The sequence below is a fragment of the Centruroides sculpturatus genome, unplaced genomic scaffold (genome assembly GCF_000671375.1).
Source record: "Centruroides sculpturatus isolate CEXI.00-Female unplaced genomic scaffold, Cexi_2.0 scaffold394, whole genome shotgun sequence".
Taxonomy (NCBI): Eukaryota; Metazoa; Arthropoda; class Arachnida; order Scorpiones; family Buthidae; genus Centruroides; species Centruroides sculpturatus.
In genome coordinates this window covers 608,362-634,911 of record NW_019384594.1, presented here as the reverse complement: position 1 = coordinate 634,911, position 26,550 = coordinate 608,362, and the positions used below count along the sequence as shown (strand labels likewise).

The following is a 26,550-nucleotide window of genomic DNA, read 5'->3' as shown; positions in this document are numbered from 1 at the left end:
TCATGATTTATTAATATTAATTGGTTGTCTGGAGTTTATTAAATAAATTATCTTAATTATAATTTCTGCAATTTAAAAATTTATAGTTGATTTTAGTTTTGATCCCAGTAAATGTAAAATCAGATTAGTGTAAATTTTTAAAAGTCAAAATTATTTTAAAATTACATAATTTCATCATTATGAATATATTGGTAGTAAAGTTGATACAAAATTTAAAAATAGTCAGTAAAAAGTTATTCTAAAAATTTCTGTACACTATATAGCCAAAAGTTATGGGACACTTGTTTGATTAGAAAGAACTTGTCTAAAACAATGTGACAGTATACAAATTAGGGCATGCTGATTAAGACACTTGTAGTTGCATATTTTCCTCCAAAATGGTGCAAAGAAGAGAGTTGGATGTGTTCACAAGAGGAATGATTAGAGGAGCCCTGAAATTCGGTCATTCTATAAGGGAGATTTTGCAGCAATAAGAAATTCCGAAGTCCACCATCAGCAATGTAATAGCGAAATGGAAACAAAAGAGAACCACTGACCCCAATCTTTGCTCTAGTAGACCCAGAATATTGTCCAAACTGAACTGCTAAACACAGATGTGTTGTCCGATCTAATATCCAATTAGCCTTGACCATGATTGCTGAGAATTTCTGGAACAGGTTAGGCACACAGGCCAACGACAGGACTATATGCCAGGAAATGATAAGACTCTGATTTCATGGTCATGCTGCTACCCGCAACCCCTTGATCATATGCACCAATGCAAGACATCACTTGGAGTGGTGCAAGTAACACTGTGATTGGACTGTGGAGCAATGGAAACAGGTCCTGTGGAATGATGAATCACACTACATGATCCAGTATTTGAATGGATGCATGTCAATGTGGCGGTTGTCAGGTGAATGGCATTTACTGAAGTGTGTTGCTCAAACTGTAAAATTTTATGGTGGCAGCATCATGGTCTGGGGCTGTTTTTCCTGGTATGGATGTGGGCCATTGGTTTTGATCAAGGGTGCAGTGAGTGCCAGTGTTTACCAAGACAATTTTGATACTAACATGCTTTCCACATCGTGGCAGCAGTTTGGAACTAGCTCTTTTCTGTTCCAACACAATAATGCACCAGCCCATAAAGCAAGGTCTAAAACGACATGGTTTGAGGAAAATCACATGAGTGTGCTTGATTGGCTTGCTCAAAGTCCTGACCTCAATCCCATCGACCATCATTGGGATGAGCTGGAGCAACAATTGCATGCCAAACAACTCATCCAAAAAACACCCTTGAACTTCTCAACATGTTAAGGAACAAATGGAGGCAAATTCCACCAGCAGTGTATCAAAACTTGGTGGAAAGTCTACCCAGAAGAGTGAATGTTGTTATAGCAGCAAAAGGAGGCCCAACCTCCTATTAAGTATTGAATACATGGTCTGGACCTTTCAAACCAGAAGAATTAGATGTCTCATGACTTTTGGCTATATAGTGTATACAGCATTTACTCTCATATGAGATGAGGTTTTTATTCATTTTTCACTGCTTCAAAAACTTAGGTTGTCCTATATGTGCAAGTGAAGGATTCTTTGCATTTTTGCAGTAGTTTTTGTGAACTGTGTATTTGCATTTTTTTACCAGATGCTTACCCTCTTGTTTTTAAAAACAAAAATATTTTATCTGGATTATTTGAATCATTCTTGTGTATTGTCAGGAGTAAAGATGAATAGCAATAGAAAAAGCAAAGCTTTTGAATTGAATTCCAAATTGAAATTTCAAAATCACACAGGAGCCCAACTATAAGTTTTAATTCATCCCAATGTGATAACAGATGATTATTTGGAAATTAGAAATTGGAGAAACTTGTAAGTGTAATCGATAGACAGTGGATTTGACTGTTAAGAATTGGCAAAAAGATTCCTGATTGTCCAGCTTTACATGAACAAATTATGGTGTCAATTTTACAAGAATTTTCTTAAAGTTTAAAATGCCAGTCAATTTTGTGGGACAATGTATGCATTTACGTGCATTTGATATATTTTTTTTTATGATTAAATGAAATAAAATTAGAATTATATTAATAAATCTAATTTTCTTTATTTTGATCTTTAAAGTCACACTTCGTCCTATATGCGAGATTGTCTTATATGCGAGTAAATGCAGTATATACAGTAATATATCTTCCACAATTTTAAGCAAAAAAGATAAAATATAATAACTGTTATATTTACACAGTACTAACAAAAATATAATTTTAACATTATTATTTTAAAATAAAAAAATTTTAATAATCAACAAAACTAAAATTAATGTGGAAAACTATATGAATAATTTGAATAAGTAATATTTATAAAATGTTATTTATTCATATTTAGCTTTAAAAGAAGAAATTATAATTTTGTTGTTAAAGTTTATAAAATCATTTTTAAAACATTGTTATTTTTTTATAAAAAGTATTTAAAATTATTTTTGTGTTTATCATAAAATAATATCAAAGTCCAAATAGGATTACTTATAAATATACCAATGCTCGATATTTTAGTAATATGCCAAACGATTGAAGGATTAAATTGGCTACTTTACTGCTAGATTAGTACTGGAGGTAAGCCTAACACCTACCTCTAGTACCAAATTATTTAGAATTTAATTAATAGTAAAGTAGCTCAATTTAATCCAGCAATTATTTGGCATATTGGATTAGTGAAATCTCTTTAAAATGAATAATAACTAACAATAATTAACAGTTTTTATAGTCCAGTATAAAAAATGTGCATAACAGTTGACCTCTCTTAATAGACACATTTCATTATGGAAAATTGTACTATTGTTGATGTCTTGATCTCTCTTAATGGTTTGCTTTCACCATCAAGTTTACTTCTTTGAGTCTGTGGTTGTAATTAAATTGATTCCAAAAAATCATTATTGCATTTCCTGTTGATCTGTTTAAGTTTTAGAATTTAACTGCATAGTTTTATTATGGCATTGTAATTTTTTCTTGCATCAATTTTATTAAGTTGAGGATATCACTATTAGGAGAAGGTTAAAAAAACACTGTACTAATGTCTACTGTATCTTGTTGATGAGGCTGGCTGAAAATAGTTGTATGGACATTCATTCAGTCCCTTAATTGTTATACATGTTCTCTTGCACTTGTCTGTTGTCATACTTGTCTCTTTTCACATTCTCATATCACTTAAGACTAGGATTGCCAGATTCCTACAACTGTATTAAAGGACACTTAAAATTTATTAATGCTACCACTCTCCAGCTTACACTCCATATCAGAAGTTGCCAAAAGGCCATGAATCAACTTCAAACAGTTTTACATCAATAGAAAAGGCAGAGACAGTACAAAGGTAGCACATGATTTAATTATGCATAGTGAGATGCAGATTGTTACAATCTATTGTAAAAAAAATATATACACAAAAGTATTAAAAAAATAATAATACCGACTGACACTCTTAAGGAAATTCATCACTTACTGTAATGTGCCACATTACTACTTTTTGCATGATGTGTGTTATATTTTCATAAATAAAAATAGTGCAGGTTACATTTCAAAGCAATGTTTATAAAACCTTTAGGGTGGAATATGTAACGGACAATTTTTTGATCCTGAAAATGTCCATTATTGAGAGGTTTCACTGTATTATGAAATTTGGTATCACATTTTTGTGGAATGACCAGCATATCATGTATAAATGGGAGAGACCAGCATTCCGGTAACCCTGGAGTTTCCAGAATGCTGGTTAAACTGTGACTAAAATATAAAATTAATCAGATCTAACAAAACTAGTTGTTAATTAAGTGTTAAAGAAAACATTTTTCCAAGTACAATAAAATAATAACATTGTAATTTGATTGACTTAAAATCTGAAGAGAGTTAGAGAGTTTTTGTTTACAAGACAATAAAACAATTAACAACTTATTGACATTAATAGTAGTAGTAGGTAGTCAGTGTGGGCTACTCTACACCAACCTTAAAAATGACACCTTTCTCTCAAATTTCACACAAAGCCAATGTTAATTGGTGTAAGCTGAGATAATTTAAGGAAGTTTCTTAAATTCAATATGTTTGTTTTTGAATCAATAAATAAAATAAACATAAAAAAAGCACTTTCTGAATTTGAAGAGTATTTTATGTTGTTAGAAAGAAGACAAAATGAAGAAATTAAATGTATAATCATAGGTTTTGATGTAATAAACTATGCTGACAGTTTCACAGTTTTAGAATAAAAACTCATTCTTGCTGTTTTTAACCCTCTAGATGAGCCCTCTAGAGAGGGGTGAATAGCCCACTTAAATCGGCATGGATTAGCTGGCATGCCATTTTTTCCATAAGGAAATATATGATTTCATGGTCTCTCCAGATAGACTGACATGCCAGTCATTCTGCAAAAAAATATGTTAAATTAAGACAGTTAAATTGATAATAACAGCATTTTTATGTAACAAATTTTTTTTATAGATACTAGTGGCTTTGGGACAAAACCGCTTGGTTCTAATGTATTTGGTACATCTTTTGGAACAACAGCTCCTACTGGAGCAGCAAGTGGAAGTATATTTGGAACATCGACTTCTAACACTGGAACAAGTGTATTTGGACAGCCGACTGCAACATTTGGTCAACCAGCATCAACTGGAAATACAGCATTTGGTAAATATCTTTTTTACAAAAAATTATTAACTTATTTTTTTCTGTGGTTTGGTACAAGAGAAACTTTGACTAATTGTTTTGAAGATTTATGACCATATCTGTATACTAAGCATTTGTATCATTTTTCATTTACTAGAATGACCAAAATCTTTCTGAATAATTTAAATGATGTAAATTCATTTTATTCATATACTGCTCTACATTAATAGAGATTGTTTTTTAATTTATAAATATACAATAGAATTTGTTTATTGTAATCATTGATATTGTTATCAGTTATTTAATTTTATCAAAATTAGCAGATTCCAAAATATATAAGCTAAAATACACATATTATAATCAGAGTTTCAGTTAAAATAATCAATATTTTTGGATAAATAGGCATTTTTAAGCTTTCTTACTCTGAGTATGTGGCCAATAACATTGCAAGCTCAGTTGCTGTTATTAATCTTTATCAGTGCTTTAAATGTTAAACATTAATCATTTTAACTGTTATTTACTTGCAATAATTAAATGTAAATTGCTGGCATTTGTTACTTTAGTTATGTGCAAACTGTTATTAAAGATATTGCAAAAACAGCAAGTAAACATTATTTGATGAATCACTATTAATTAGTGATGTAACGAATATTCGGTTACTATTCGGTATTCAGCCTATTTTTCGCTATTCGGCCGAATACTGAATATTTAATCACTATTCAGCCGAATACCTAAAAACAGGAGTAACAAATAACAAAATCACAGTATATTAATTATTTTGGTATTTAGATTTAATGTTTTCGGGTTAGTATTGTTTGTTTATATTTATTTATAACTTATAACATGCACAAAATAAAAAAGAAAATAATATTAGTCACATGTATTCACAATTTATAATTACAAAGACCAGCACACGTACACACGTATACACCTATTTGTTCAAGAATCATCACACATCTGACAGTGAGGGTCTGACCCTGCCTATCCTTCTTTTTAAGTGCTCGTCTTTGCTCTTCCCTTTCTCTTTCTTCTATCGCTCTAGTTCACATATGCCTATGCATACATCATAATACGCACTCACGATACTTTCAATTCGTCACTTTTCCGTCATAGATTTCCCATTTTACAATTACATGACTCATAGCCTGGTGATAACGGAGAAAAGAGACACATAGAACGTCGGAATAAGTCACAGTTATGATTTCACAAATTCAAGACAGCTTGGTAGCCTGAACGGCCCCAGGTTTTCACCCGTGCACACTAAGTGACTTTCATTACAAGCATTTAGCTTTCCGAAGTATATGACAACAATTGTTTGGCATTGACGGCGCAAAATTCGTGCCAATAAGCTGCCTCCACTTGTTCCATTATGTTATAAACTCAATTTCATATTTATTTTCACATTTTCACTTCATGATCCTTCTCTGTTCTTTTTCTGTTATTTACACACGTAGGTCATTTCATTGTTATCCACATTTGATATCATTTATCACATACTGCCATGACGCTCTTGTCTGTCCGCTACAACTGTCAAGAATTAACGCGATTGGCAAAGCGTAGTGACAGCTGACCAAGAGAGAGCAGGGTCCTCACCAAAATGTGGTTTGCGTGCCAATTTTCGTATGTGCATTCGTCAAGCCGAATAGTTTGGCCGAATATTCGGCTATTCGGCTACGCTCCTGGCCAAATATACTATTCGTTGCAACACTACTATTAATTATTAATAATAATTAATAAATCTTTAATTTATACATTTTTAATTATTTTAATATGTCTTTTTTAATGTCAGATTAATCAAACCAAATGTATAATTTTATTTACTTAAACTACTTAATGTTATTGATCAATAAAAATTTTTTGATATCAGACAAAAAGTGATATGAATATATGTGCACAGTTTGACTTCTGACAACTGTAGGTGAAAGGATAGAGAAAAATTTTCAAGTTAACAAAATTTCTTGTTGCAGAAATTGCCATTACTGTAATGAGGTTGTAAATACAGTAGAGCATCGATTATCCAACTCAATTGGGGACTCAGATTGGTCGGATAACTGAAAATATTGGATAACCGAAAAGAATGAAAAAAATACGTTATTAGTATAGTATATTAGTATATCCCATGTAATTAGTATATCTTATATAATTATATTAGTACAGTCGACCCCTCTATAATGTGGTAGATACATTCCACTTTGGGTACGTTCGTAAAGTCAAACGAGTTAAACGCATTAGTAACGAATCGTTTGAATAGTAGTAGTCTCGCTCAGTGCGCATGCTCTGCGGTGATGACGTTTCGAACGAAACTCTAACGAAGTTCACAAAGGAAAGAGTTAGTTTACTTCGTAAGAAAATGGCGCCCGACAATATCGATGTTTCTAAATCTACTCGAGTGTTTAAATTGTGAATTAAAAGATGAAATGATTGAAGTAACTGTCCACCCGAAGCAATCTAAGAAAAATATTTCGGATAAGGCTGTACTAGCAACATTTGTATCTTCGATTATAGAAACAGCCATTTATTAATAGTTCTAAACGAATCGTTCGAAAAGTCTAACGAAATAAGAATAACGATGACGTCATTCTCGTTTAACTCGTTCGACTTTATGAACGTGCCCTTTATAAGAATTTCACGTTGTAGGAATCCTTAAATATAGGAGCCAATCACAGCCCGGCACATGTGCAGTTTAGGGACTATGGCTGTTTGAAAGGTTTTATTCCATAAAATTAATCAATTCTAGACTAATTTGACTCAACATTTCCAAAACACGTATAATTTTTTGGGAATAATCCGTATAAACTATGCTATAAACAAAAAATTGTATGATTACTTACCGAGTGTGCACCATTTGATGATGCCATTGCTTAAGCTTGTTTTTGTCACAGAGCGGCACATCGAACAGCGGGTGCATATTTCCTGATAAGTTATTTTTCTGCGAAAAATTTGCTGAACTTTGGAGACATCATTAATATAAATATAATTTTTATGATAATTAATACCCCATTAACCATTAAATAATAAATGGTTTTTAGTAGGGCCACTGCTCGTTTAAACTCAACTGTTTGTGCAATATCTGCTGTTGGTCTAGGTTTGACCAATCCTGTCACAACACAAGTTGGCGATGCCGTCTTACCGTATTATACAAGTCTCTTCTAGTGTGTTTATACGAATACAATCGCAATTTTTTTGCCGTATTATATGAGCCTGTTTTATAGGGGGAGTCTACTGTATTTTTATTATTTCTTAAGTATCTATACGTACAGAATAAATTGCTTGGGCCTGGATGACATAACTGGCAAGTGCACTGCACAGTATGTGGAGGTTATGGATTCAAGTCCCACTCTGGCTAGTTCTTTTCTTCCAGAATGTTCTAATTTATTTAATAAATTATTGAATTATTATAATTATTAATTTAGATAAGAGATGGCACTTAATGTCTATCTCTTGTACCAAATTACTTAGTTTCTAATTATTATTATTATTATAGCATAATAATAGTTTGGTTAATTACAGTAAGAGTTTAGATTAATACAAAATAACAAAATATTTATATCAGTGAAAGAACTGTATTATGTGAGTTTGACAAATATCTATTGCTTCCTGCTTTACATTACCTTTGAAGGGTTCAATTACTTGAAAATATTTTGTTTCAGTTTAATATAACCTCTAGAAATTGTTAAAAATTTAAAAAGTAGCACTGTCAATAAGATTTGATTGGCCAATTTGCATTTAAGAATAATGTGTTAGGCATGAAATATTATTAGATTTTTTTTATTTTTGTATTATGGCTTCAGAGATGCCAACATGTCTAGTAACTTTGTATCTTCAAGTGTGTATAATTGTTTTTACTTCATGTTTGAAAATCAATAGAAGTTATACAAAATTAGATATCAGAATAAATTTATCAGAACCTTAATTTTGAGTTAGTTAAAAATGCTGTCAAAACCATTTTTTGACTTAGGCACAAAATTTTTGAGTTTAAGGAAGCTACAGTGGGACAAAAATAAAATTTGATGTAGTGAGAGATTTGACTTAACAAAATTTGACTAGTTGAGAGTTATATGTATACACATTGATTATTTTTTTTCTAAATCTATAAATGTATTAGAGAGCTGTATTAAATATTTCTTACACTGTGAAATAAAATACATTTGTAGGATTTGGTTCGACTTCTACTGCTGGTGGATTATTTGGCAGTTCTCAGCAACAAAGTACCAATAGTGGCATGTTTGGTAACACTGCAACTCCTGCCTTTGGAACTTCAAGATCAACTTTTGGAAATTTCGGTAGTACCTCAGGTGGTTCAACACTTTTTGGTACTAGTCAAACTCAACATACTAGTGGATTATTTGGTCAGAATACATCAGCTGGTGCAGGTCTTTTTGGTTCTTCAGGTAAATCGAATATGTATTCAGATATTTTGATTTGCTGAATTTTCATTAAGAAATTGTTTCATAGATAGATTTATGAATGAATTTAGTTTATTATATTATGCTGTGCAATAAATTTATGTTACTATAATACTTAGCATTACATTTAAGGTTGGATGCTTTATTAGAAAAAATACATATATTTAATAATTTCATTTTAAATAAATAAATTTTTGAGACACAAACTTTATAATTGTTTCCATCAAAATAGCAAAATAGAAGTGAAATTCAAATTCAAATGACAATTATTTTTATATCTTTTGTTTAATCAAAATATTTGTGAAAATTGTCGTTTCATTTAATTTACTAAATGCTACAGATGCTAGAAATTGGTTAATTATTATTTCTGAAGAATATTTACAGAATTCCCTTTCAGTGAAAAGGCAATTATAAATTGATTCTTGTGGAATTGAGCTGTTAGGATATAGTTTTGTATAATAATATGCATTGCTAGGATGAAGCTTTATATAATTACATTATTGAATATATTTTTATTTACAGTACTTGTAANATTAAAATATTTTTAATTATATTTAATGCCTCATAGTCTGAAGTTTTGGAAGAAGTTTTGATTGTAATAATATAATTTTAAACATTTAATATATCTAATATTGACATTTTAAATATGTTAATAAAAAATTTTTTTGTTTCTGTATCATTATTTGAATATAAATTAACAATTTACCGATTTATTTTTCAATACAATCTGAAAATTCCTCTAAATAACATACATTGATTTTTAACATTATATGTAATTTTTGGAGTTAGAAGATGATACAAGTTTTTCTGTTAAAAATTATCATTTTCTCAGGAAGCTTACAAATAAAATCATCATGAAACTAATTGTATCTTGAAATAAATAACTGCATAAAAATATTAAACAAATTATTAATATTTATATTTTAATATATATGCAAAAATAAATTTTTTTGTTTTAGGTGGTTTTGGGAGCAGTACATCAGGAACAACAATTAAATTTAATCCCCCAACTGGAAGTGATACAATGATGAAAAATGGTGTATCTACAAATATAAATACTAGACATCAATGCATTACTTGTATGAAAGAGTATGAAAATAAAAGTTTGGAGGTAATTATTTAAATTCATTTTTATTTATTTCATATAAAACTTTTAGAAAATACAAGATTGACAAATAAAAATGTCTCGTCATTGTTATATTTTGAGATTTTTTCAAAATTATGATAATTTAAGCCAGTGGTGGCAAACATTTTTGAGTCCACATGCCATATAGTAAGCATACTTAGCTTACTATAGATGTTTATGCATGCCAAAGTTTTAGACTTCAAATAATGATATTTAAAAAAATTAAATGAATACACTTTAATCAATGCAAAAAAGCTGATTGAAAAAGGATGATTGGGTGATAAGCCAAAAGGATGATTAAAAAAAAAAAAACAGATGATAAATTGAAATCATATGATATGTTGCATGCCAAATGATTTCTCTCTATATGCCACAGTTTGCCGCCCCTGATTTAAACAAATGTTTCAATGAAATTGAAATATTTAAAAAATAATAGTTGGAAGAAATTTTAATATTGAAATTACTTCATTAATATGAAAGGAAATGTTTATTATACATCTTTTAATTAAAAAATATTTTATGAAAATACTAATGCCTTTTATCTTTTGAATCAACTCAATTAAAAGAATCAGTAAACTTTATTGATTATTTTACTTCTCTATTTTTATATTTATATTCTTTTTGAATCAAGACTAATGAGAATTCAAAAAGAGACGGCAGATAATTGAAAAGAATATTTTCAAATATTTATCATTTTTGTTCTTAAAAATATAAATCTGAAAAGTCTTTATGCTGAGATGTGAAAAAATAAGACCTAGAAATTTTATTGATTCAGTACTCTTTTCTGTTTATTTAATTTTTTTATCCAACTTCCAGTATTTGATCTGATATTATGTAAAAATTGTAATTTGAGATTATTAATACTCTCAGATCCTATCAGATCTGCAAAATTAAATATTGAGATTATTTTATAATCTAACATAAACTTTGTTCGTTTTTTAAGAGACTAACAGAAATTTAGTCAAAAAATAAGTAAAATAGTACAGTAGCAAAAATATATTTGTATATTTATGTATTTGTAAAGCATAAATATATTTGTAGTCTGTAATTTAGGTATTTATATATACAGTATATAATTTCAAATTTAATTTGAAGTTTTAATAGTTATACAAAATTGGAATTTTTAATAATAGAAGTTCATGTCATGCATAGTTGACAATATCTTTTATGGAATTTTTGATGGTTGAATACATTATACAAGTTTCTGTCATTGCTCTCAAACATTTAAGAGTTGTGCTTATGCATGCAAATTTTAATTTTTTGTATTTAAAAATAAAAAGTATATTAATAAATTTATCCATTTTATATTATTATTATTATTTGATAAACAAAACTAATAAATAGATTTACTGCTCAGAATAATACTTTTGACCTATTATACTTAAAATAATAATTTTTTTAGGAATTACGTGTGGAAGATTATGTAGCAAATCGTAAAGGTCCTCAAGGTGGAAATATTGGTGCATTTGGTTCTACAGGACAGGCTAGTTTATTTGGGACTCCTGCATCTACATCAACATTTTCATTTGGTACCACTCAAAATAAACCTCTCTTTGGTGGCACAAGTACAAGTAAGTTTTATTATATTGATGAAAACTTGATCAATATAAAATTAAATCAAATATTAAGTTAATTATGTTTTTTTTAAATAATTTATTACGAAAATAATATTTATTGTATTAACATTATTAATTTTAAAATAATTACATAATATAACAACATAGTCAATCTAAATGAAATTTGATCATAATTTATAAGTATTAGTGTATTAATGCAAAACAAAAAATCAGGATTGAGAAGTAAATCTTGAATGCTTGTATTTTATATATGATTATGTATCTGACATTGAGAATAAATGAAATAATGTCTTTAAAATTCTGAAAAAAGCAAATTTATCATTTATATCATTAGTTGTTTGTAGATAAAAATATTGACATTTAAAATGTTATTAAATTTCAATATGCTTTGATATTTTTATATGAAAAACATATTAATGCAATTTTTAATGATAAATGTAAATGAAATTAAATATAATAAATTTTAAGACAATATAGTAAAAATTTGAAAGAATGAGTAAGTTAAAGGTAAAGTTAGAACTATTTTTCAAAATTTGTAATGATAATCTGATACAGATAGGATTGTTTGGAATGAAAATGATAGATCTCTATTCTATTATAGATCCTCTAGCATTCTATTCCAGTTTTTTTTTTTTAATCTGATAAATTTGATTCGAAATTACCTTGAATTGTTAGAAGATAAAACATTTTTTTCTTGTAGCAAAAAGTATTTTAGAAACATTCCAATCTTTGAAATTCTGAACAAATTATCAATTTTACTTTTGTGGCTGTTTTCTAAATATATAAAATTACTTGTCCTGACTGACTGACTGAGTGATTGATTCATCATTGCCCAGAGCAAACTGCTGAACCTAAAGAGGTGAAATTTTGTACACAGTTAGGGCACGTCANTGTGTTGACATAATATTCTATTATATAATAGTTATGCCAAGGAAAAATTGGATAATTTAGTTACTTTAAAAGCAAGTTAAATGCAAGTTTTTGATTGTTGAATCTAGATAGCCATAGTCTAGGAATAATGTTGAAATGAAATGAAGCACACCATTTTCATTGTGGTGTATTTAATTTCATTTATTCATATTAAGTGATTATATTAGAAAATAGTATAATTTTTGAAGATAGAATGCTATGAACTTATTCATTTCAGCAGTTGAGTTGTTAAAAAATAGATGCTTTAAGCTTATGATAATAAATTAGGTAAGATTAACTGATTAATTTAAGATAGTAAATATTTAGAGCATTTGTTTTAGTTAATCTCCGAGGTTTTTGCAAATCACTGTGAGAGACTTCCTGAATCCAAAAAAGTTAAAAAAAGTTCTGTGGATGTGTGCATGAGTGTGTTGGTATCCATTTCACTTAATATCTCAGAATGGGATAAAGATTAAGAAATGAAATTTGGCATGGTGGCTTGCATATGAGGCCCCATTAATGCTATTAAATTTTGATGGTAAAAGGTCAAGAGGATGGGAGATAATGTATCTTGAGAGGGATAGGACTTAATGAAGATTTTATTTGTTATTAGCATTTACAATTTTTCATAAAACTCATCCTTATTCTCAAAATTTAGCTTTTTGTCATTTTATAGTGATTAAAAATATAAAAAGTTTTTATAACAAAATCTGGTAACAGATGACATTACACACAATTTCATTTTTTGCTTAATTAATTAATAATATAAGTTTTTTTTAATAAAAACTCATAACTGCAGGAAAGTTATGCAACTCTCATTGCTGGATTTTTAAATTTTGTTTTGTATTATATTTATCCAACTAGTGAATATTTACTGAATGTTGCTGATAAACAAACAGATTTTGAATGTAGCCATTAGCTGATAAAAATTTGTCATAAAAAAGAACAGGAAATATTTATTAATTAATATAAATTATGTTGACACTATCTCTTATAATTTTGTAATTTTCTGATTAACCATTAAATTAATTAAAATAGTTGGATATAATACTGAATTTATGAAATTTTTATTTTTATATGAAATAGCTAAATAAATTTGCTAGATATAACAATTATGATGTAAGTGTTTCTAACTTTAAAATTTTTTTTTATGTAAAAATTATTGTTACATTATTTATTTAGTGGAAACAAACTAATTATTTGATACGCATTTATTTTACTAATCCTATATATTCTTCTTCATGGCTCAGAAATAGATATGTCAATAGCTGCATTATTATAGAATTAAGTCTAAAAATTGAATATAACAAAAATGAAAAATTGGAGTCCAAAATTCCATTAATAATTCCTCAGATTTTTTTTTTTTTTGTCATATTTCACATTTTGGCATCAAGAATGCACAGGAATATACTGTGTGTTTTGCGATTTTGTTTCTTTTTTGATGTCAAATTGTGACATTTGTAGCAGATATTAGAACTATTTATTTCTTTTGTAAGTAAAATAATCAGTTCTTATGATGTCTGTCTGTCAGAGATGAAAAACATTTCTCTGATTGATATATAACAAACCTATATATAACAAGATCAGTAGTGCCTTTGTTTCTATCAATACAAGATTAACTTCTCTAGCATTCATTGATTTTGAAATTGTTCTGAAGTATTTCTATTTTTATTTACTGATGGAAATAGAAAATTTTAACATGATTCTTATCAATGAAAATCATGGTATTTTCACTTTTGTTATTGTTGTTTGTGTTTTCTTTTTTGATTTATATTTTCATGAGATGAATAAATATTTCAATCAGAAAATTTTCTAAATAAAATATTTTCTGATTGAAATATTTCTGATCTTACTACCAATTCACATATCTTCTCACAGAAATAGAATAATGAGATGCATTTGTTGTGCTGGGATTGTCATGCAGTTATTTTGAGGAATTGCTGCTTGTTGTAATGGATTAGATACATGCCAATTCTTATTTACTCAAAGATTCCAATTTATGGCCATTCTTCTGAATTTGTTTTGTTAAAAAATCCAAAAAAATTATATAAAGTCTATTTTAATTTCTAGCTAGGCTACTGGAACAGACTGCCTAGTTTATTAATTTGAATAAAAAATTTTTCTGGAGCTTAGTAGGTTTAACTGAAAATTATAATTTTTTATAGTAGTTTTATTCAGTTTACATTTGAAATAATGTATTTTTGAATTTTATTTGTTACAAAAATAAATTACTGGTAGATGTCTGATTACCTGATATTATCGGATCCAACTATTACACATAACTTACCATTTAAGTACTTTGACACAGATAAACTCTAACTAGATGGAATCTGTGTTGATATAATATTCTATTATATAATAGTTATGCCAAGGAAAAATTGGATAATTTAGTTACTTTAAAAGCAAGTTAAATGCAAGTTTTTGATTGTTGAATCTAGATAGCCATAGTCTAGGAATAATGTTGAAATGAAATGAAGCACACCATTTTCATTGTGGTGTATTTAATTTCATTTATTCATATTAAGTGATTATATTAGAAAATAGTATAATTTTTGAAGATAGAATGCTATGAACTTATTCATTTCAGCAGTTGAGTTGTTAAAAAATAGATGCTTTAAGCTTATGATAATAAATTAGGTAAGATTAACTGATTAATTTAAGATAGTAAATATTTAGAGCATTTGTTTTAGTTAATTAATATGTATTTATTTATTTTAATTATACTATCATTTTTAGGTAGTTTTGGATCAACAAATACTGGCTTATTTGGTCAAAATACTCAACAACAAAGTAACAGTTTATTTGGAAAACCTGTTGGATTCGGTGTTCCAACATCATCATCATCTGGCTCTTTTAATTTTGGGACAAGTGCTGGAACATCTTTATTTGGACAGAATAATCAGCAGAAAGTAATTTTATTTTAATTTTTAATTAATTTTAAATTGAATGTATATTTTAGTTACTGATTAGGGGCTGTAAAATATAAGTCAGCTCTAAATACATTTAGTTATGTATGTTATCAATCAAAATAAACATAATTAAACTATAGTTTTGGATCATGGAATTACTGATAACATTCCTATACATCTGAAGACTCAAGATTAGGGAATTCTCAAGAATTTTCTAATTTGAATATATATATTTTGCATTTGAAGTTCCTACAGAAGTTACAAGAATTCTAGTATAAAATTTGACATAAAATTTGTTAAAAATACTATAAAGAAATAATTTTTATTTTAAAACAAAGTATATAGGTTAACTTTAGTGTAAAAGTAATATATTAAGTAGTTTGGAATTGAATACAAAATAATTCTTGGTTTAGATATTTATTTATTTCATTTTTTGGTGGTCCAACTCTGACATTGTGCTTCATGATTTTTTACAAGTCTGATACTTAAGTTGTAATTAATTTATAATAAGTTTTTAAATTATATTTTAAAAATCTAACAGAATTTTTGATGAAAATTAAAACAAAGTGAAAGTATTTAAAATAATACACAAATTAATGGAAAAATTAAAAATATTCAGGTGTATTTAAATTAATCATCCAATAAACATTGCGACATTCTATAAAGCATCAAGGACCAAGTTTTCATGTCTCATGTTGGATTTATATAATATATCTAAAATATTTGATTTTTATGCAGTTTGAATTTTTTTTTGGTAATATACATAACATTCTCTTTTAGGTGCACTACTACATTTTTTTGTATGAGTCTGTTTCTACTCAAACATTTCATATCAATAAGGTCAATATTGCTTTGTACATATTGACCTTATGCACATGCATATACTCAAACACTAAATAAATTTTACATAAATTAGATTTATGTAAAATTTATTGGTTGAAAGATTTACTAGAAAAATTTTCAAGACATTTAATTAAAATTTCATAAATGTTTTTGAAATTTAACATTTATTTTTGTTTTAGTCATTATTTGGGCAGCCTACGAGTTCTGGTTTATTTGGAACAACCACTACAACCCAGCCATCAACAGCATTTGGAACTGGAAACACATTTGGATCACCATTTGGAAATCCTACACAACAATCAGTCAGTTATGAATTTATATTATTATTTGAATAGTAATATAAGTAATTATTGGCTATGTAAATTATATTTTTCTGTTAGAAAAAGAGTAACTTGAAAAATATAATTTGAGTTAAAACATAACCTATCCCATGTTGAAATCTTTCTCCAATGCATGTTGCTTTACGTTGAATTTTTGTTGATGTTAAGCCTAACGAAAATTACACGTTTTAGAAAAAATAATCATGGCTATTGTATCATCCAAAATTATTTTTTTATTTTGCACAAACAAAATAGACATGTTGAAAAATGTAAAAACAAAAACATTATATTTTAGAAGTTAGTTTTAATATAAAAATTATGATGACTAGTGACATCTAGTGTGAAAAACATTCCAATGCAGAAATGAGATATCTTGGGTCCACTGATAAAGGTCATGTTTCGACCCAAGATATTTTGGGAATACCACAGAACAGGTTAAATTAACAGTTTTAGTTGAAAATATTTTTAGTTTAAGAAATATACATAAGATATAGAGAGAAATGATGTGTATTTTTATTGTTATTGGGCTGCAATTTGAAAAATTTGTCGACCTATAAATGTCCACTTTCATTTATCTGCTTTTTTTTCCCTTAATCTCAAGAACAGTGTTAGATAAATGAAATTTAAGATCAGATATGGAGTTCTTATATAGTTAATCAGGGTCTCCTGCCCTTAACTATATAAGAACTTTTGATGCAAATCAGAAGTCATGTTATTTCAGTTCAAAAACTTCCCTGAAAGGAGCTAGATAAATGAATGGTACAACTCCATTGCTAATGGAAAAGTATGATGTACAGGGGCAAGACACTACAGTACTACTAATTTGAGGTGGAGAATATACATTTTAAATAAAAAAAAATTAAAAATATGATTAAAAATTGCAGCCCAGCATTGTGATGATGTCACAATAAATAATTGCTGATTGTTAAGTATAAAATATATGAAAGAGTTTCAATTAGTCCAAAAATAGATACATACATAGTGTTCACAATTTAAAGTTTACATTTCAAAAAGATATAACATCATTCTGCTGATTAATTCTCAACTTATATCTTTTAAAATATGAACTTTAATTATGAACACCCTATAAATTTGTTTCTTTATATATTTACTGATTAATAAGATTATATCTTTAACATAATGTACATTCCTTAAATTGGTGCTTAACCTGAGAGAGAAAAAAGTTCAGCCTTAATCAGCAAATTTATCATATTTACTCGTGTATAAGACGATCTTGCATATAGGATGAGGTGTGACTTTAAAGATCAAAATAAAGAAACAGATTTATTAATACAATTCTAATTTTATTTCATCTAATCACAAATAAAATATCAAATGCACGTAAATGCACACATTGTCCCACAAAAATTACTGGCATTTTTGGAGCTGCCATCAGAATTTTTGGGTACTGGCATCAGAATTTGGAGAAACTCATAAGTGTGGATTTCACTGTTAAGAATTGACAAAAAAGTTTCCAATTACATGGACAAATTATGTTGTTGATTTTACAAGTTTTTTTCCTTAAAGATATTTTAATCTTTAAGGAAAAAAAACTTGTAAAATCAACAACATAATTTGTCCATGTAATTGGAAACTTTTTTGTCAATTCTTAACAGTGAAATCCACACTTATGAGTTTCTCCAAATTCTAATTTCCGGATAATTATCTGTTTTCACATGGGAATGGATTAAAACTTATATTGTGTTCCGTGTGATTTTGCAATTTCAATTTGGAATTCAATTCAGAAGCTTTGCCTTTCCTATTGCTATTCATCTTTATTCCTACAATACACAAAAACGATTCAAACGACCCAGATAAAATACTTTTGTTTTTGAACACCATAGGGTGAGCAACCGGTAAGAAATGCAGATGCAGGGGTCACAAAAATTATTGCAAAAACCTAAAGACTCCTTTGCTCACGCATTTAGGATGACTTAGGTTTTTGAAGCAGTGAAAAATGAATAAAAACCTTATCTTATATGTGAGTAAATATGGTATTTAATTTATCAAATGTTTTCAGCTATCTCTGCAGTCATCATCATGATCTCTTAATGGAATGTTTGAACATTACATATGCCAATTAAATTACAATGTTCAAATTATGTTGAAACATTGTAAATTGTGTCATTTTTAGAAAATTAATATAATGCATCATAAAACTGAAGCAGCTAAGTTTACAACTTGTAGTTTACATTGTGCATGTATAAAATATATGTTGTATATAATAAAACAATTTTTTTCCATCTTTAGCATAATTATAAAGATTTTTATATTTCTTACTTGGCAGAATCAAATTAATCTTTCAAATATAATTTTAAAATAAAATAGAAATATATGTGACTTAATGTCATATAAATATAAAAATTTAACATAAGATAAATTAATTATCTATATTTCATTTCCTTTCATTTAAAAGTCCATATTTCATTTTCTTTAATTGTTTTTGAAATATTCATACGTGGAAGTGCCTAGATCTGATCATCCATCTCTCTTCTGAATTGTTATAAAAATAAACATAAAACATGAGTAATTACATTGTATTAATAGTTTTATGTAACAATGGATTTTGAAAATTTTTCCACTTTTTTTAAAATTAGAGAATGATGTTCTTTCACCATGATTAAAAATGCCAGCTTCACTTTGAATAGAGGTCATTTTTAATCATTCTGCTTTTATTTTGAAGTTTTTATTGGCAGATTACTTTTTTATCTGGGCTGATAATATTTGAATATTAAATATCAAGCTCATTCTTTTATTTTATATATTTAAAGTTTTCATTTATAAAATTTATCTCAAAATCATCTCATTAAAATTAACATATTGGCTTTGAATGTAGACTACTTGCTTTCTTTTCAATGTATAATGTAATTAATTACATTAATAATGTTCATTTATATTGCATTATTTTTATATAATATGAATTGTATATTTTAGACTGGATTATTTGGAAGTAAACCTGCAGGCTTTGGCACTACTGGCACAACAACAGCAACAAGTACATTCAATTTTGGATCTGCAACTAGTAACACAGGCGCAGGATTATTTGGACAAAAACCAGCAGGTACTGCTTTTGGTACTTCAGCTACATTTGGATCTGCAGCTCCAGCATTTGGTAAGATGTTATTTTTATTTAGAATATGAATAATAATGTAAAAATATTTTCTTTTAGATAATATGAATCTTTGTAAAAATCAAAAAGGAAAATTAAAAATATATAATAAAGTTTTTTGAAATAAGACAACNTTTAAAAGTCCATATTTCATTTTCTTTAATTGTTTTTGAAATATTCATACGTGGAAGTGCCTAGATCTGATCATCCATCTCTCTTCTGAATTGTTATAAAAATAAACATAAAACATGAGTAATTACATTGCATTAATGTTTTATGTAACAATGGATTTTGAAAATTTTTCCACTTTTTTTAAAATTAGAGAATGATGTTCTTTCACCATGATTAAAAATGCCAGCTTCACTTTGAATAGAGGTCATTTTTAATCATTCTGCTTTTATTTTGAAGTTTTTATTGGCAGATTACTTTTTTATCTGGGCTGATAATATTTGAATATTAAATATCAAGCTCATTCTTTTATTTTATATATTTAAAGTTTTCATTTATAAAATTTATCTCAAAATCATCTCATTAAAATTAACATATTGGCTTTGAATGTAGACTACTTGCTTTCTTTTCAATGTATAATGTAATTAATTACATTAATAATGTTCATTTATATTGCATTATTTTTATATAATATGAATTGTATATTTTAGACTGGATTATTTGGAAGTAAACCTGCAGGCTTTGGCACTACTGGCACAACAACAGCAACAAGTACATTCAATTTTGGATCTGCAACTAGTAACACAGGCGCAGGATTATTTGGACAAAAACCAGCAGGTACTGCTTTTGGTACTTCAGCTACATTTGGATCTGCAGCTCCAGCATTTGGTAAGATGTTATTTTTATTTAGAATATGAATAATAATGTAAAAATATTTTCTTTTAGATAATATGAATCTTTGTAAAAATCAAAAAGGAAAATTAAAAATATATAATAAAGTTTTTTGAAATAAGACAACATTAAAATATAGAATGCATTTAGAATTTAGTGATTCTGGTAATAGAGAGATGAAAAAGTATTAATATAATAAAATATACAACTTTTTGAGAAATTAAGTTAGAAAGGCACAATAAAATATTTTTTATTAAATGAAATTAACTGTAGAATCTGAATAATTGCAGGTTATATCAGTGATCATTTTTCATTGTATAAATTTTATATATAATAATATGCATGATACATATTTTTATTGTATAAAATAAAATATGTAAATGGTATTGACTGCATGTTCATGATTTTGACTGATTTTGATTTTGTCATTTATAAATGTGAATGAATGAATATTGATGATTTATTAAATTATTATTTTGATAGATTTGTAATTGATATTTCTTGTTTATTTTATCTAATTAATTCGTATAAAAACATTTTTAAAATGTAAAAATGCATTCAGTACATTATGAAAAAGAATATTCATTGATTAAGATATGTATTTATTTAAAAAAAAATTTTTTTAAAGGTGGATTTGGAGCAACACAACCTGGAACTGCAACTGGATTATTTGGACAGAATAAGCAAACTACAGGCTTTAATACTGGGAGTGGCACAACGTTTGGAACAAATTTGGGAACTAGTTTTGGTACTTCTTTTGCACCAACTCTTGGTGCAAACACTGGAACAAGTTTATTTGGAAACACAGCAGTTTCAAAACCAACTGGGTTTTCATTTGGAAATAATCCTAGTACAGGATTTTGTAAGTAATATTATTTTAATGTAATAAATTAGTATGATTTCTTTAATTACCATACCACTATTAATGAAATGTTTGGATAGAATCTGATATTTTAAAGCATTTTGGTTTGTTTCTCAATGGTTTAACCAATAATTTTATTTTCCTCAGGAAAAAAATTTATTAAGTTTTTGCTTATGTGAATTTTAAATATTATATAAAAAATGAATTGCTAATTTTAAAGTATATAAAATTTATTTTGTTGTTATTTAAATTGTAATTTTATATGTACTATATACTTTATAGCATTTGGTCAACCAGGAATTGGTGCTGGCTCGTTTGGTTTTGGCAATAACCTCACATCAACAATTGGAAGGTAAAATTTTTAATATATATTATATGTATATTAAAGGATATTTATGATATACCATTCTTGGTTTTTTATTATATTCAACATGTAATTGTTGTATTATTTTATCGCATAAAATTTTCTGTATACTACAATTGTAAACTTTGTGTGATCAAGTATAAATAACAAGGATTAAATAATAATTTTTTAAAAATGTATGTAATCATCAAAAGGTTGCGAATTTTTACTTTTAAACATTATTTGATAGCACAGTTGAATTATAAGTATGTTAGATGATTTCAGAAGTAAATTCTGTTTTATTTTCCATCACCTAATGTTAAGTAATAAAATGAATAAAGTACAAAAGAAATTTTAAATATCATATTTACTTTTACATATTGGATTTTGTATATTTCTGTGTTGTAACAGTTGTTAATACAAATAAATATATGTATAATATAATATATTATTGCAAATGGCAATCTGTTTAATTATGATATAAGACAGAAGTGATATGACATGGTATATATTTATATTTATATGACAATTTTATCGATATAAATATTTATTTTTCCATAAATAAAGTCTTATTAAATTGTTCCAGTATTTTATTATTTTTAAGAATTTCTTTTAAAATTAATGATATGATTTTTTTTAAACAGTGATCCTAATGCAATGGCATATAATCAACAACAATTACAAACACAACAACAGATACTGGCTCTTACAACAAATCCATTTGGTGATTCTCCATTATTTAGAAATGTTATAAAGGTAAGAATAAAAATTGTTTTTGTTTTTTTAAATTTACACTTGTAATTTAGATTTATGGAATTTTGTAATTTATACTTCATTATTTTGCATTAAAATTATTGGAAATATGATTATATTAGAATGAATAATTTAATTGAGATATCTCTGATTAATTATTTATTTAAATATTCAGTGATGTCAATATTTTTAAACTTAAAACCAAAACCGAAATCAAAATGGCAGCAACGGAACATTTTTTTCTTTTAATGAGTTGCCAATTCAGCTAATTTTTTTGCTAGATTTAGTGGATTTATGAACAATCTAGCTAAAAGAATAAAAACAATTTTAATGGAAACAATATGATTTGGTTATTTTTATTAATGTTTAGCTGTAAATTTGAATTTTGAGTTGGCAACACTACTTTTAATTAATATGTATGCAGATGTGGATTGGATGTCGCTTGAATATTTTACGTAGTGTTGTGACAAAAGTAGTCTTACACATTGCTATCTGATCTGGTTCATCTGTCTTTTAATATTATTATTCAAGGTTTGTGTTTTTCTACATTCTTAAATTATAATGGCACGGAAACAAACAAGGTTTAATCTCCAATGGCTAGATCCAGCTATTCATCCAGAATTCAAATCCTGATTAGGAACTGTAAAAGATGATGATACAAAAGCATTTTGCTGCATTTATTGTAAAGTTTTCTCATTAAGTAATATGGGAAAACATGCATTAGTATCACATGCAAATAGTTCCAGTCATGTTGAAATATAATAAAAAGATTGAAGTTGGAAGAAACTTCACTGATGAGGGGTTTTTAACTCCAACAAATTTAAACTCTTCTAATAGTCAACAAAATGTGTGTGAAACAGCTTCTGTTGTGGAAGATAGATGTAAGGTCATCAGTCTCTCACCAAATCAACATTTCTTAGCAACACATTGACACCTTTTGTGATAAAAGATGATGTAATAAAAGCAGAGATAACTTGGACATTGGCAGTTGTAAAGAAAAAGATGTCACTCAATTCATATTAAAAAACATTTATTAACAACAAAACTCTGATATTAAAAACATTTTCAAAAAAATGTTTCCTGACAGTGCTATAGCCACACAATTTCAATTGGGTCCAGATAAAGCTTCCTATATAATAAATTATGGCATAGCCCATTATTTCAGAGAAAAATTGATTGATGATGTTACAAGTTGTGATAATATTACTATCTCCTTTGACGAATCACTAAACAAAGTTGCTCAAGGAACTCAAATAGATCTTGTGATAAAATACTGGGACAAGAGTAAAGATAAGGTTATGACCAGATATTTAAATAGTGTCTTTGTGGATCATAGTACAGCAGATGATCTTCTCTCTGCATTTCTCAATGGCCTTTCAGACATTCATCTTGATCTAGCAAAAACTCTTCATATCTGTATGGACAGACCAAATGAAAACATAAGTTTTTTGAATAAATTAGAAGATCAAATGGAGACACAGAATGTTGGTAAATCATTTGTGAGAATGGAACATGTAGTTTACATGTAGTCCATGGTGCTGTAAAAGCTGGTTTTAAAGTAGTAGATTAGTAGATTGAAATTTGTTACCACTGCTATGGAATTTGTACTATTTTCTAAAAGACTTACCCACTCAGCATGCTGAAGCAGATTATTTCCCAAAAAGTTTGGTTCAACAAGATAGTTGAAGAATGAAGAGTGCTTAGAACGTGCAGCAGAATATCTGTGAATCTGTGAAGACATACATAAAAAAAACAGTACAAAGTTGAAAGACAGTAAGGTGGCTACATTCTTGAGGCAGGCACTCAATGATTCCTTTATTAAAGTTAAACTTTTATTTTTTCAGTCAATATGTACACAAAGTGAGAGCTTTCTCACCCAATTTCAGAGCAACAAACCTCTTGCACCCTATCTTTATAAAGCAGTTGTTCAATTATTAATGAACCTGATGAGAAAGTTTGTGAAAAATGACAGGGTCACTGACAAGCAGTTTCTAAAAGTTGGTTTAAATGATAATGAAAACTTGGTACATCTGAAGAATTTGGATATTGGTTTTTGAGCAAAAAAAGGTTTTAAAAGAATTGAAAGTAAGTGACAAAAATATTCTGTGTTTTCTAAGAGATTGTCGAAATGTGCTGAAAGTGATGACACAAAAGATTATTGAGAAGGGACCTGTCAAGTACAAATGTGTGAAGGCTTTGAGCAGATTAGACCCAGAAATTATTAAAATGCAGTCAAATGTTGGAAAATTGTATTTCAATGTTTTACTGGAGGTTCTACATGATACAAACAGGATTGATGAGAAATGTGCTGTTAAAGCAAAAGAACAGTATGATATACTCTGAAATAAAGTGTCCATAAACACTATTCTACAAAGTTTGAGGACTTCATATCTGAAAGGAGTGATGATGATGGTCTGGACAGATTTTATTGTGAAATTATGATGGATGATAGGCTACTGCAAGATATATGGTCTATTATCAAAATTTCTCTTTCTTTCTCACATGGGAATGCAAGTGTTGAGAGTGGTTTCTCAGTTAACAAATTGCTGTTGAGAGAAAATCTTAAGGAAGAAAGTTTAATTGCTCAATGCTTAGTTTATGATCAGTACCATGCAGTACCATGCAGGTGGTATTGATGAAATAATATAGACCAGAAAATGTTAACAGTCAGAGGATCTAGACAGCTATATATTGCATCTCTGCAACAGAAAAAATATTCAGAAGCAGCAGGCATTGAGGGCTGAAGAAAAAAGAAAATTTACACAACTTAAGGATTTAAAACAACACAAGCAAATGTTAAGAAAAGATCACAAAAAAGAAGAAAAAGAGATTGAAATAAAAATAAATACACTCGAGGAGAAAAAGCTAAAACTACATTAATATAATAGTTAATATAATAGTTCTTGTGTTTTGTCAATTGTAATTAATTTTTTATTTTGTAATTATGTGTATTTTGATTTATTTTTTCAGTTTATAAAATTTGTTTTTGATTCTGTTTACCAATGGAACAAAAAGACTTAATTATTTGGATTAAAATTCATTCATTACATGCATTTTGCGAAATTTAAAGATTTTTTGAGAATTTTTAAGTAAGATGTAAACAAATAAATTGCTACTTAGTTCAACTTTTACAGGATTTGTCATATTTTCACTTTTCTATTTGAATTAACATTATTCTTTAATTGTTAATTAAGTATAATTTTAATTTAAAGTAATCTCAATTTTATTATTATTAAATAACAAAAACAAGCTATTGGTAATTATTATTAGTATTTTTATTGTAATTGTAACTTTCACATTATTCTGTATAATTGTACCTTACGAAAGTTTTTATTTAAAATTTTTTAATATATATTAAAAAAAAATTATTTATATTTTATGAAGGATAATAATAAAAGAGAAGAAATATTAAAACCAACAAATCCTGCAGCACAAAAAGCAGTAATGGCATCAAATCAATATAAAGTTTCACCTGTACCTATTGGCAAAGTGAAACCAAAACCAATACAAGCAGTTGCAGTTGGGAAAGTAAGTTATCTGCAATCATTATATTGTGAAATAGAAATGAATAAATGTTAAAAATATATAATTTATATACAAATTGAACTGTATGTTTTTTTTTTTATAATAACCAGAAAAATAAAATCTTAGCCATTATTAATTTGTAAGAAAATTAAAAGTTCAAATTAAAAGAAAATAATAACTGATATAATGGAGATTTATAATGAAATTTTTAATTAATTAAAAGTCATGAGGCTATCTAATAATTTTTTATAGAAATTATGACATCATTAAGTTAGTGGATTAAAATTATAAGCTAATACTTTTAGATTTAAGTTAAATTTTGTCTGTTTTCTATTGAATTGTATATTTAAACAATTAATAAAACATATACTATATCTTTAAAAGTTCATTATGAATAAGTTTAAAT

The 26,550-nt window shown here is 27.4% G+C and overlaps 2 protein-coding genes across 2 annotated transcripts in view; both read left to right on the top strand.

Moving 5' to 3' along the window:
• Positions 1-4,460: 4,460 nt before the first annotated feature.
• The window catches only part of LOC111624825 (nuclear pore complex protein Nup98-Nup96-like), a 40,299-nt gene continuing 18,209 nt past the window's right edge, over positions 4,461-26,550 (top strand). Inside the window, exons 1-12 of the mRNA XM_023367778.1 lie at positions 4,461-4,643; positions 8,777-9,013; positions 9,988-10,139; positions 11,557-11,725; positions 15,377-15,549; positions 16,572-16,694; positions 19,647-19,835; positions 20,481-20,658; positions 21,290-21,523; positions 21,806-21,875; positions 22,511-22,622; positions 26,004-26,147. Coding sequence (XP_023223546.1) covers positions 8,845-9,013; positions 9,988-10,139; positions 11,557-11,725; positions 15,377-15,549; positions 16,572-16,694; positions 19,647-19,835; positions 20,481-20,658; positions 21,290-21,523; positions 21,806-21,875; positions 22,511-22,622; positions 26,004-26,147 — 1,713 coding nt within the window. The 5' untranslated portion in view covers positions 4,461-4,643; positions 8,777-8,844. The remainder of the gene's footprint in view (positions 4,644-8,776; positions 9,014-9,987; positions 10,140-11,556; positions 11,726-15,376; positions 15,550-16,571; positions 16,695-19,646; positions 19,836-20,480; positions 20,659-21,289; positions 21,524-21,805; positions 21,876-22,510; positions 22,623-26,003; positions 26,148-26,550) is intronic.
• Positions 23,390-25,375, top strand: LOC111624836. The gene has a single exon (XM_023367797.1). The coding sequence runs from the start codon at positions 23,693-23,695 to the stop codon at positions 24,146-24,148; it is 456 nt and encodes a 151-aa protein (XP_023223565.1). The 5' UTR covers positions 23,390-23,692; the 3' UTR covers positions 24,149-25,375.

Bases quoted from the DNA above. Each gene is read 5' to 3' on its own strand.
- LOC111624836 (XM_023367797.1), top strand. From the start codon at position 23,693: ATGTTTCCTGACAGTGCTATAGCCACACAATTTCAATTGGGTCCAGAT.